The 14,250-nt window shown below is 39.0% G+C and overlaps 1 protein-coding gene across 1 annotated transcript in view; it reads right to left on the bottom strand.

Annotated features, from left to right (window-relative positions):
- The window catches only part of Pen (karyopherin subunit alpha), a 63,299-nt gene that overhangs the window by 45,537 nt on the left and 3,512 nt on the right, over nucleotides 1-14,250 (bottom strand). The window contains exons 2-3 of the mRNA XM_083123355.1: nucleotides 11,351-11,428; nucleotides 5,562-5,730 (exon numbers count right to left, since the gene is read on the bottom strand). Coding sequence (XP_082979481.1) covers nucleotides 5,562-5,730; nucleotides 11,351-11,428 — 247 coding nt within the window. The remainder of the gene's footprint in view (nucleotides 1-5,561; nucleotides 5,731-11,350; nucleotides 11,429-14,250) is intronic.

Below are 14,250 nucleotides of genomic sequence, written 5' to 3'. Positions count from 1 at the left end.
TCATCATGTGGTATTCAAAGTCATTGCTAATTGATCTACAGAAGTCATAGAACATTTTGTTCAAGTATTGTACTATCCAGCATTTCAGTGACAGTGGAACAATCAGTGTATGGAAACATCAGTGATAGTCTGTGAACTGGCCAGTTCCAAAATGTCCATGTCTCATATGTTGCAAAGTGATCTGAGACTGATAGCTTACAAACAATATACAGACTACTTTCTAGCCTCAGAAAGCAATAAAGGCAAAGTGCCTATTGGATCATGAAGCATAAATTGGCACAGAAGAATTATCATGGAGGCAGCTTTCAACTTGCAGAATGACACGTTGTATGCCACAAGAAGTTAGTAGGGGGCACATTCTGCTTCAATCACGGTGTGGTGGGAAATGGGGCATTATGAAAGCATCACTGAGCTCCTTTTCTGCAAGAAAGGGGTTAAAACATCAGCCCGAGTGTACCAGGAGACAATGGTCAAGGATCTAAGCAATATTATTCCATTGCCGGGAGTGGAGTTTTCAGCAGGATTGTGCACCAGCTCATACAGCTCAAACAACCCAGCAGTGGCTTGGGACAAATGTGCTCAACTTTATTTCCCCTTCAGGTGGATCATCTGGCAGTACAGGCCTCTGCTCTCTGGACTAGAAATTGTGGTCTGTACTACAAGACATGATTTGAAAGAAGATATAATGCAGTATTGTCACTTTGAACCACTTGTCTTGTAAAGGCAGTGGAAGATTTCCCCCCCGATATAGGCATAATGCAATTGATGATGGCCACAGACACTTAGGTCTTATGTGCAGGTCAAGGACGGTCATTTTGTGCTTTGTGTGTACAATATATCCACCTAACACACATCCATAGGATATGATATCTTAAAAGTATATTCTGTTATTTCATTCAGAGCTTTGAAATATTTATATGGTAAGACTGGGTGTGTATATGTAGAATACTTTCAGATTGTACAGAGTGTCTACCAAAATAACAAATCCAAAATTCTTGACTTTTTCTGACCTATCTTTCCTTTCTTGACCTATTTTTTCTTTATTTCTAACATTTATTTAATCTATACTTAGGTATAGTTGGAAATTAAGAAAATATATAATTTTAGATTTCCAAATATTCAACTTTATCACATCACTGTACAGGTATATAGCAATGTTAAGTTCACTATACTGTAAAAAATAGCAAAGGTTCTTGACCTAAAGCATAATTTCTTGCCTTTCTTGACCAATCCGTTGATTTTACTGGTTGACACCCTGTTATAATATCAATTAATCTGTGATGCAAAATAAACACATACCTAAAGCCTACTTCTTCAAAATACGTAGTTCATATAAAGCAAGTTAGTGAAGTTGGAATTATTAGTACAAGAACAAGCATATTTTAGTCCTTCAGATGTGCTTCATTGGGGCTCAATGGTAATTAGATGATTTTCCCTGAGATTTCCCTGAGTTTTTACTTTTCTTCAAATTCCCTGAGAATTCCAGGTTTTCCAGGTGTGTGGGAACCCTGCCATAGTCACTCGTGCCTGTAAGCCTCCAAGTATGGGAAAATTTCAGATGTGCCATGAAGCAGAAACAAATATTGGTTGTAAAGAGACTTTCCTCTTCTGAATGAGAGACCTCTCCTAGGAAATAAAACCTATACATTTACCCTCCCAATTGAACATTACACAAACATTCATTTTTGGCAGCTCACTTTGGCCACCACAATCAACTAAAGAGAATGGCAAAACTTAGTAGCAATGTTGCGTTTCTACAGTGCTCAAAAGAAGTTTTGCATATTTAGGGTTTGTGATCATTTTATTGTACTAGATATATGGAATCATATTTAAGAGTACAGGGGAGACACACAAACAGAAAGAAAACAGTGCAGCCATGCAGAAGAAACAAAATCACACGAGAAGCACAAGATTGAAAGTGTGGGATGCAAAACACAAAAGAAAGGCAGTGTAATACCGTGTACCTACGGCTCTCAGGCATGCTTGGGATCAACAGATGGGAGTTCAGTACCGTGTATAGTCACCTCGAGCCCGAAGGCATGCTTGAACACGACGGGGCATGCTAAGGATAAGATCATTCAATTTCTCCTGAGGAAGACTGTCCCACTCTTGAATGGGAGCCTCCCGCAATTGCACCTTGTTCACAGGAGGATTTTCGCAGCTGACAATTGCTGGCTTCAGGTGTCCCCATGCATGTTCCACACAGTTCATGTCTGGTGAATACGCCGGCAACACCATGCGTCGAATGCCATGCACATCAAGGAACTCTTGACCACATCGAGCCAGAGTGGTTCGAGCATTATCATCCACAAGCGTGAAGCCATCCCCCACAGTTGTAGAGAAACCTGCTACCACGGGTTCGAGAATAGCATTTCTGTACATCAGACCAGTCAGGTGACCCTGGAGAGAAATTTGGGGCGTACGTCGACCAAACATGATTCCGCCCCAAAACATGATGGAGCCCCCCTGCTGTTGGTGACATTCCTGGATGAAGGGCTCGTTCAATCTCTCATCTGATCGTCGCCAAACCCTTATGCTTTTGCTTAACTGGTGCAAACTGAAGTGACCTCGTCTGTAGAGAGTGTGTGCTCCCACTGTTCCTGACTTCATTCACTGCATTGTTGCCTACCTTACACGGTCTCTCTTATGGTGTGGATTAAGAGGAACCTTGGGTATGGGTCGTCTTGACGTCAATCCTTCCTCATGAAGTAGATTCCGCAGTGTCCGATTGGAAACATTCGCTCCTGAGGCTATCCGCAGATCTTGGCACAAAGTGGTACAGTTGCAATGGGTCTACGACGTGCCGAAATCACCACGTACCGATCTTCCCTGCGTGTTGTTTTGCATGGCCACCCTGTCCTTGGTCGATCAGCAACTAATTGTGTCTCCCTTAACTTTTTCCACACTCTAGAGACATCACTTTCCCTCACTCCAACATGGGCAATGACCTCCACTTGGCAATATCACTCTTGCAACAGCGTTACAATTCGAATGCGGTCCGTAGCAGAAATAATTGCTCGAGGCATGTTCCCCTTTGTTTTCCACCCGCTCTCTCTGCAGTTTCCAACCCACAAGTGCGGTTAAGACACGGACAATGCCTCCCATCGGGCTGCTTTCAAATCTGCTCAGGGATCATGTGGCATCTGCTGAATACCGAACTCACTTGGCGCATTATGTCGGTATCTGTCTCTGGCATTGCTCACATAATGAACATTGTATACCTTTTGTGAATATTGCGACAAACCGCATGCAATCATAATATGCAAAACTTTTTTGAGCACTGTACAATGCAAAGTCATGTTGAAAGTTGTTCGACACTTTTTGGAGAAAAGACAATGTATAATGTACCAATGAGAAAAGCAGTAATGAATGCCATTGAATACATTTAAAGAATCAAGCCCTATGGGCAATTGTTTTGAAATTTGCAGGGACCAGAACAGAAGACCACACTTCACCATCCCATTCCTGTTCCCAACTTTTTGGTAAGAAAAAAAAAACTGCAATTTAAAAAATGTTTATCACGGCAAAAGTTAGAATTTCTTTTTGCTAGCAATACTGGAGGTGTCCTCTTGGTTTTGGTTGGAGGGAGGGATGCTTGGGATCACTGGATGTGTCATTCCTTGAAGCTCTGCAACAAAACAAACCCCTACTAGTTTCCTACACTTTGACAAGGTGTAGTGCAGGTGCAAAGAAACAGTGTTCAATTAAGAAGAAATTCTGTACACAAGAACAGCGGTGTTCTGGTCAAAAAGCTGAAACAAATGCCTGACTGCTGTTTTTGATTGGTTAGAATGTACTACGTGACATGAAATCAACAAAGTAGAAGACCCAGTGTTGCACTTTGTAACCAACTGGAGTGCAGAGTGGACAATGCATTGCACCTGCAACTTGTCATCTTAGGCTCCAACAAGCCTTCCCCTGTCCTTGATCTTAGGGATTCCCCACTTCTGTTTTAGTCTAGGGTTGCTAATGGGCAGCATGTCTTCTCAAAAGATGGGACAGCTGTTGGATAGATACCAGCTCCTTGAAAGACAAGCTGACTGACCTGTAGTTCTTCCAATAGCCCTCCCTAGCACACTAAAATGAAAATGTATTTTTAGATGACAAAATTTGAATTAGAATATTACATTAGGAATGGTAGTTGAAAAATGAATGTATTCTGAACAATTCTTTAACATTTTTGTCATTCTACAATAAGTAAGACATTGAAAAAGAGAAACTTAATAACTCATTCAAATTGAAGTTTCTAAAAAATTACATGTTTTTTGTTTGAAAAATCTAATTTTTCATAAAGCTCACCACATTTGGGTTGATCGTAAGATGGGGCAAGACATTTTGAACCTGACTGTCCAATAGTGTGCTGCAATGAGTTTCTAGCTCGAGCGGGAAATAGTTCACGCGGACAAAGCTATATGGCACACAGAATTTGTCTATGGTAATGGGCCCTAAAATTTGGATCATGAAGTAAAAGACAACATGAAATTGAAAAATAAGTGAACATAATAGTCTCCATGTTAAATTGCAGTTTTGTATATCTTACCGAGATATGTGAAAATGAAATAAGATAATTATGGGCTGAAACTACCTACACTTGACATTTTATGTTTCTACGATTATTTTCACATTGAAATGATGTTCGATTGAATGTCATAACTGCATTTTATTATTTCGCAGAATATGATAATTCTTTTCGGTAAGCGAACAATGATGTACACGTACTTCTTGCACTGTGGTAGAATATTTGTAATTGCTTAGGCAGGACTGTCATGTGTATCCATTTTAAGTTTCGGTCTGCAGATATTGCATACCTTCTATGCGCTGTATTTGAGTCTTGCTTAATATACAAAATTATTATTTAGAATTGTTATTGCATAGAGTGGTTTGTGAAAGTGCTGCTTACTAGCCTCTGAAATACAGGACGATGCCAATCATTCCACTACGGGTGTGGTTAAGTTTGAGCTGAGCATGCTTGAGCATGGGAAATTTGAACGAGTTAGAGTGAACGAAAGTGGCCCAATGCAGTACTCTACTGTCCAAGTCCCATAAATTTCAGTCTTACAGCCGGAGTGATCTTTTCTTGAAGAAACACTGGGAAACAACTCATCTCTCACAAAATGGCCCTTTCAATTTCCTTCAGTGTTTTTTTTACGTTGCCACAGCAGAGTAGTTTTGTCTTTGTGAAAAACAGTGGATGTTAAATTCATCTCAACGACTTTTCATTGCAAATCTAAGTCAGTCGAGTTCAGTATTTTTGTAGCAAGGGCATTGTAAAATTATTCGCTTACAGTTTACTTGTGCCACAAAGAACAGTTGCGAGGATTATGGACATAGTTCAATATTGGTCACTTAGCAAATTCTGTCTTCTCCTTCTGCTAGCAGTTAGTTTGGCAACAGCGCAATAATGTTGGCTTTGTATTGGCTGAACTCACATTCCTTCTAAAAACTTACGCCGTACAACTGCACTGCTTCAATATATTACACAAGGAGGTCTACATATAAACAAGTTTTATTGGCCCATATTAAAATAAAGAAATCTGACGAATACAAATTAGAATCCTTACCTTCAACTATTTCCTCTATAGACATTGAAACTGGAGATTTTTTGTTACTTTCTTGAAGAGGTGAGACAGGTTCATCATCAGATGCAATGTTCCTGCGTTTCAGCAACTGGTCATCTTTTCTTGCTTTGCGCAATTCCACATTGACTTCATTCCGTCGCCGCCTCATTTCCTAAAGTGGCATTCACAGACAAAAATTACCATCCAGAACATGACATCATTAAGATTAAGATGTTAGAAGAGACTGTACTATACAAGAGCACATTAAGACAAAAGTATTTTAAATAAGAGGCCAGTAAAATTTCACATCTGAATCCAAAATGGAAGACAATTCTAAATTAGTCAATCAAAGCACATATTAAGAAGGGGATTAGGTGCACTCACCTCACCATGTACTTTGGCAGTTTTTTTTTATACATCATATTTGCAGAAAATACAATTAAACCTACAAGTGCATCAATATGTGCTGTATGAAACACCTTATTACTAACTTCGTTAACCTAGTACAATTCACATAAGGTGAACATTAATATTCAATTTTTCAAAATGATTTGAATATTAGAAAAACAAGATATCTCTCATTGCACTAGAAAGTAGACAGGTCAATCCAGCTTTCCCTTCAACAAGAAATAGATAAACAAATCCTACTTTAGCCTAAATATCAATTTCTAGTATGATATTCAGATATATATGAAATATGTGATGTGACTGCATACACAGATAAAAGCTGATTTTTTTCGTTATGCATGAAAATTCTTTGATCCTAAAAAACTATTGTTACATAAGTTAGACAAGATCAAACAGCAACCACATATGTTAACTATCAAGATCCTTAACTGTCAAATCCCTTCACATGCTATACTGCACTGCTGACATCAAACTGAATAAAGCCCATTGCTGCACTACTCACATCTGTACTGAAACCTAGTGGTCAGCAGACAAAGTACTGACGAGATATGGCAGTTCTGGTTTCAGTGACGTGCACTGAGGAGTAGCTAGTCTAGCAGAGATAGATCAATCAATCTCACATCTCGAATTATATTCAAGTCACAATATTTATTGTCTTGTTAAAGCCACCACAGCTCATATGCAACACCTTTTTTTCCACGCTCTTCTCGTCCATGGGTGTTCCTCGCGGGTAAAGCTGGCTGGATACCCTAGCGCGCTCTTCTTTAGCCAGACCAGTTTCCAGGTAGAAGCAGCTGCTTGAAAGAATAGGAACATATCTACCTCTACCTCCCTTGCCCCCTCTCCCCGCTGCAATGGTTGAAAGCCCGTGCTTTCAGGTCCCCCAGTCTATCTCCTATAGGACAGATAGGGGATTGGTTTCTCATAGATTTTTTTGTAAATCCTCTAAAGGACTCAGGGTAAAATTTTCTGCAGTTCTCTGTATTTACACGTTGTACGTACCATATGTATGTATAATATGGGATGTAGTTTTATTATTTATAAAATAGGAACGTGTTATGTGCAGACAATAATGTTATGCTTTCTTTCTCTTTCAAATATGGAATATATAATGATTAAATTACAAATATGTGCACGGGCTCTCTCTCACTCTCGTATTAGTAGTGTTTTATTTAAATATACTAATATCTTGGCCTCTAACAGTCATAAATACGGATGTATTTACTTGGGCAAGAGAACGCGCGTTCATATTGTTGTTGGATTGGTTTATTTTACTTCGCTTTTCTGCCACATTTGGTTATTGCGAAAATGAGGATGAGTGATGATATGATGAAATTGATGAAGGGACCTCATATGAACAATCCAAGCCAGGATTCGAACCCGTGATGAGTGCGCATTCTTGTCCTATGTGTTGTACTCTGCAGTGAATAATGAAATAATTTGGAATGAAAAATGTATCTCAGAACTCAAAAAGCCAAATGATTATTATTGAAGAAACTACAAAAAAGTGTGTTTTGTTACCTGTTTTGTTTCTGTGCATCAAGTGGACTTAAAACACCAAATCAACCACCTGTGCGAAAGTGGTTTTCACATCGTGCTACGACACCAGGAGTTCCGGGTTCGAACCCCGTCTTGGCCATGGGTGTTCTTTGTGTTTGTACCTTCATTAATTTTATCGTATCATTTTCGCAATTAACCAAATGTGACAAAAAAAGTGACGCTAAGTAACATAAATGAAATGAAATCATTGATTGATTGCTCGATTTGGTTTATTTTACTTCGTTTTTCCGCCACTTTTGGCTAATCGCGAAAATGATACGATAAAATTGATGAAGGACACAAGGAATACCCATGGCCAAGCTGAGATTCTAACCCAGGATCTCTGGCTTAGTAGTAAAATCAAATCGTTTTTTTATTTTCGAATGTGGGTGGGGGTTACGTGTACTTTTTTTTAGTACTCATTCATCATTTTGTAATCTTTTCCTGTTATTGACATTCTTTTTTTTTAGGAATACTGGGCCCTAAAGGGGGAAAGGGTGTGACCCACACCACCCCCCCCCCCTTGAGCACGCCACTGACTGCTACCCCAAGTGTCGACGTCACCGCACGTCACTGTCTGGTTTCATCTCAGGGTGGCCACTCTAGGATCTTCATAAACTTCAAGCATAATTTCCAGTTTTCAAGGCAAACTTTCAAAAAATTCAAGGATGCAAGCAGATTGTAATGACCCCGAATTTGCCATTACTTCGTGGTTTTATATTATTATTATTAGTATTATACAGTTGATGATTCATATATATATTCATAATATATTAATGCCTTCAACAAATTTTCTAATATGGCCACCTTTATAATCAAAATTATACACATATCTACAAGTATGAATAGCGGCAAATTTAAGCAATTTACATAGTTTCAACATTAATCGTTTCATTTGCTTTTAAATGTTCTAAGGAGTGTTATAAGTTTCATTTTGATCAGTGAATTGAAGCCGAAGTTAATAATTTCCGAGTTAAATTCCTTATATCTATTTGTTGTTTCATGTTTCTGGCAAACACCGTTCGTTTCTCTTATATTTTGAAAGCCATTGTTGATTTATTTAAACTCGTGTGGTGTGAGAAGATCACGTGCTTTTCATTGCATTGTTGCCACCACATACCTAAATTCACTGTGCCAGATTACTGTACATTTCTAATATATTACTGTTGGCTTTTATCGAACTTCCTAGTATTAAAAGGTTATTGTGTCTGGTAACACTGTAACTGAGGTGGTGTTTTCGTCTTCCAGGAAAACTGTTAGGAGTTGCGCGGAGAGATTTGAAGTAGCAAGAGATGCTTCGCGTTACGGGAAAGATAGGCTTACGCATCTCGTGCTGTACCGTTCAAAAGTATTTGATTTGTAATTTTAGTATTACATGATATACGTGCGTGTCTATAATAAACGTAAAGTTGAACATATTCCGGTTTTTCTTTATTTCGAAAGTGTATTTCATACTTGTGGATACCTGCATCAGGAGGACAACCTCGTGGGTTGTCATTGGACTTCACCTGTGGATCCAAGGGGAAGGAACGCAGTATCTCAACCCGATCCCTGGGATTATCCAGCATGCTCTGCTGAGCTTATAAGGTAAGTGTACTTGTGAAGTGCACCGCTACGTGGGACGTAGCAAGATGTTCTCTATTTCAACCTTACATATTACCACCTCCCATCACCCATCCACATATACACACACACATACAAATATATTAACAATATAGTGTCCATGAGTTTCCAATGTATCCAAAAATTCAAATTCAATTAAATAGTTTATACATATTTAAAATATTTAATCGAAGGTGTAGAATTTACATTTGTCATTCCACATACTCAAGAGTATCAATTGTATAACAATTTCAAGCTCAAATTTATATAATCAACTTCAAGAAATCTTGCATTAAACTTCAGTCTGTCGGATTGTTCTGCAATGGACACTAACAAAGTAAACAGATCGAGAGATTTCTGTTTTATTTTCCACGGAGCTTTCTCTTCCTTCCTCGATAAAAAAAAAGCTAAACTGAAAAACTTGCCTCGGGGCATTTATAAAGAAATATAAATTCAGTGGCATTTGGATCGATAAAAATTTCACATCTACAGAGAGAAATTCACACAATTTCCAGAGCCAATAATTCACGCATAATAAATCTTAATCATATTTTGACAGTAGGCACCTTCCACTAATGACATCACCAATAGAAAAAAGAAAAAATGTACACTGCAAACATCATGGCAATGGAGGAAATCCCAACTGCCACACTAATTATACTATTATCCAGGGAAGCCAGTAACTCATCAATATTACCCTTTAAAGGACGGGCAGTGACATTTTACTTTTTAACATACTGTAACTTGGAAAATAATCTGAGGTACATGTTTTGAGTTCTGCATGAGTCTAGAGGTATGTTATTAACAATTGATCAAGTATAATTTCATTGTTACTATTTAGGGGGAGGTGGGTTACGCCTGAAAAAAATATTTTTATTTTGAGATATATTTTCACTGGTTTTGAAAATATCACTTATTTCTCAATTTAGGTGTTTCAAAACACACTTTTGGCAATAGCGCGACCTTTCGAAACTCCTGGTGCCAAAAGCATGGGTGGGGAAAGAAAGTCAAAAGCCTCCAGTCGCCAACAAAGGTTTGGAAAACAGCAGTCTGCTCTTTGCAGCTTCACAAAACTGCACCGTAGGATTACAAAGGAAGAATTGTTCAATGATTTGCCTTGTTTCTGTCGGTCGTGCTATTTTTAGCCTGTTGCATCACTTGTTTACTTAGGTTAAGTTGCCATGGAGGGTATGACAGACTAACAAAGCGAGTTGGGCGAAAGCATGCAGCCTTTCAGACTTCCTGCTGCAAACACACTGGTTAGTCTATTGGAAAAAAAAAATTGCTACGAAAGTATTAGCAAGTGCGTAAATTTTTTCACACTTATGGCAAACATACCAGGCATTATGAGGGTACCTATTGGAGAATCACACCCTGTCGTAGCCTGCGTGGAGGTCTGATTAATTTCAAATTTAATGTAAAAAAATAGGGTATGAATTTACAATACCGGAAGTATCTCCAATTGCTTTCAAATTCGGCATACTCACTAATTTTGGCCTTGTAATTAAAAATCTGCAATTAAAAATTTGCGGTCACGTCTAGAAATTGCAAAATAACCTTGTGAATTACAGTTATGATTCTCCATACCTAACAGAAACGATATGAAGACTTCTTCCTTTCCGCACGTCTTGCTACCAATGTTGCTCAAGTGTTGTGCAATAAGTGAGCATTGATTTGCATGTGAGAAAATGGCATCTTGCATTAAGGTGGAAAATATGTTTGCCCCACGAACCATTCACTGTAAGGTTAGGCAAGCATAGTCAAAATTAAGAGTCATCATAAACAGTTTTAAAACTAATCATTGCAAAAAATAGTTTTCTTCATAAATCAAGGGTGACGACTGTTCACGGAACCACTTTTTTTAGACTTATTTCGTAATTTTTTTCCGCCAAATTTAACTGCGGATTCGTGATTATGAGGCCAAAATTAGTGAGTACTGAATTTGAAAGCAATTGAAGATACTTCCAGTATTGTAAATTCGCTTCAAAAATAGTTACTTTCCCTTTTTTGTTTCTTCTAACTGATTATGGAAAACTGATTTTAGCTCAAAATACTGAACAAAACTAGGTATCATTTGTACCTCTAACATTCTTAGTCCCAGAAATATAAAATTTTATTTAGAAGCATGCAGAATTTCAAATTTCCCATTGAAAACATGTGGTGTGTTAGTGAAAATACCTGGAAAATCAGCCTCTGTGTCTGAGAGGTTAATGCACAACCAACAACTAATTACAGACACTAACCTCTACATCCCTGCCTTTATTTTTGAAATTTTTTAGCCTATTTGGCACAAGGTTTTCCTGAGCAGGTACTCCTTCCATCTGCAAGGAAAAAAACAGTGCAATTTAAAAAATACTTAGCAACCAAGAACTTCATTCAATGCTAAATATTGTTAACACAGGCAAAGGCTATTTTAGAATTGCCAGAGATTTGGTACTGCTAAAAAAACAGACAAACATTAAAAAACAAAGCAATTTATATTTCACCAGACTTTTGCTGCTTTTATCAGTAAAAGGTGGTTGAATGTTCACTAAAATAGATGCATACATTTGGAGCTGACAGCATTTTCCAATGTGTTCTTTCGCTATTTTATTTTTAAGTTTTCAAAATCTAATGAATTTACAGCTACTGTCGAATGTCATGTTGAGTGCTATCTTCACTTACATGAAGCCCTTGCGCAGTTTGCTTCATGGTAAGTTACCACGCCAAGAAAACAGACGTACCTATTTTCAAAATAACACATTTCCTTGAGTTTATCATTTCAATTTGCCGGTAGCTAATTCCACATGCAAATGTGCATGAATGTGGAACAAATCTGTAATTTACATGAATAATCCTTACAAGTGGGCTAAATTTAAAGATTTCTTAAAAATAAAATTTGAAACGCACATATATAGAACACTGACAAAAATGACTACAAATTGGCACATTATCACTTAACCTAACGCATTTTCGAAGGTGCCTGTGTTAAGCGAGTTACTAAGTAATTATTACAACATATTAGTTGTATTGCTTGAAGGGCCCATTTCAGTCTCCAAATTATAAACAGTCAAAAAAGTTTTCCATCTCCGGAGAAGTGATGAAAATATCATCCGCAAAATGCGAAGCAGACAAGAACCAATGAAGCAGAGCTCATTGTGCGTAGTAACGTGGTCAACGTGCAATACTGATCACCACAGACGACTACCCGAGTCTGCAAGTGCATGCGTGTGTTGGAGTGCAGCACCACATTAGTCTGCGAAGGTTGGTTAGGTGTTCCTTGTGTCCAGTTAGCGAAGGCGAGCGAGTGCAGCCGCGTGCAAGGCATGCCTAGGCGTACAATAGTGAAGTTTGATCCGGCCAGGATCATCACGCTACTGCAGACTGGCATGTCACAATGGGTTGTAACTAGGGCTGTTGGAGTGGCACAAAGCGATGTCTGTAGGACCTGGAGGCAGTATACAGAGACAGGAACAGTAGCAGATCGTCAAGGGACAGGTCGTCCATGGGTCACACCACCAGCACGAGACCATTATGTACAACTCTCAGCTCGGCGACAGAATACCATGCTCTCCAGGCAGCCTCTGCTGTGTGTGTGCCAAACCAAACTGTCTGCAACACACTCCGAGGAAGTGGTTTAAGTTTCGGAAGACCTCTCCGGCACCAGTACCTATTGCCACGACATCGGCGCGACTGTGTGCATTGGGCCCCACACACATCGAAATTAGGGACCCGATCATTGGGCTCATGTGCTCTTCACCGATGAATGTAGGCTCTGTCTAAGGCCAGATTCACGAAGAGAACGGGTGTGGCAAGGCCCTGGACTGCAAGAGGGGTTTCGTGGTGTCCAGGACTCATCCTCGGACGTCGAACGCCCCTAATTCCATTTAGAGGGACTCCAACAGCTGATCGTTATGTCAGGGACATTCTCCGGACGACTGTCAAACCATTTCATCAGGAAATTGGTGACGTATTTGTCTTGGTGGATGACAATGCCCATCCACACAGCACACAGATGGTGCAAGATTATCTGCAGGCAGCGAATATCAGTCACATGCTCTGGCCAGCGCAAAGTCCCAACATAAATTGCATCGAACATGCATGAGCAATGCTAAAAAATGCCATTGCAAACCGTCCTGTGGCTCCCACCAATCTTCGTGAAGTTCTTCTTGCGGCACAGGACGAATGGGATCGCTTACCGCAAGATCACCTTGATCCTCTCATCCTCAGTATGCCACAGTGTGTTCAAGACCTTCTTGCAGCCAGGGGAGGACACACCAAGTGGTAGGCAATGTTTCTGATGGATCCACTATGACGAACAGTCTTCATGTGGCAGTTTTGTTTTTCGCCTCCATCATGAATTGTGCCATTTTGGTTTTAAAAACATTTCTGAGAAAATTGTACATTTTTTATTCCCTTTCCATTCAACGTGTCTTGTTCTTCATCTTTTCTTTTGTATTCCCACTGTCATTGTCAATAAACTTTGTGCTTCATCTATATTTTGTCATTTTCCATCCTGATGCAAAACTTTTTTGACTGTTTAGTTTATAGAAGCGACCAGATAGTTAAGCACTCAAAATACTTAAAATATGCACTAAAAAGGTGTGAAATATAAAAAAATATGCACTTTACAAAAACACATTCCCATTTTTAAAGGTACTAGTTTACTATTGTTCGGACAGATTTCTTCATTTCTACAGAAGAAACTACTTACCATAATAAGTTCCTGTAGTATTGTCTAACATCGGGAAGGTTTTTTGTGTGATGTGGGAATGTATGATACGGAAAATTCATGTTCATTGTTGAAAATTAATTCTCCGACGGACAATAGCCTTTGGCGTTTACACCTTCATACATCATCATGTGTCGTGATTGTGTTTTGTTCATGTTCATTGGGTATTCAGTGTTTCGAACTGTGTGTTTGCAACGAAAGTTAGACACATTACGTGTCGTGGATGCGTGGTGAAATTCGTACCGGGTGTGGAACACCCAGTGGATTTTTTAAATTTAATTGAACATGGGATTGTGAAGAAAGGAAAGTCGAAAATGTGGCACTGAATGTAAGCTTCTAGTTAGAAGGAATGGGCCGTGGGTATATGCCTAATATGACGTGTCGTGGATGCATGGTGAAATTCAGGTAAGTTTTCCGTATCCTGGGAACGGA

Source organism: Lepisma saccharinum, chromosome 6, assembly GCF_977018435.1.
Source record: "Lepisma saccharinum chromosome 6, izLepSacc3.1, whole genome shotgun sequence".
In the NCBI taxonomy this organism is placed as follows: Eukaryota; Metazoa; Arthropoda; class Insecta; order Zygentoma; family Lepismatidae; genus Lepisma; species Lepisma saccharinum.
This window is presented reverse-complemented; position numbering and strand designations above follow the sequence as displayed.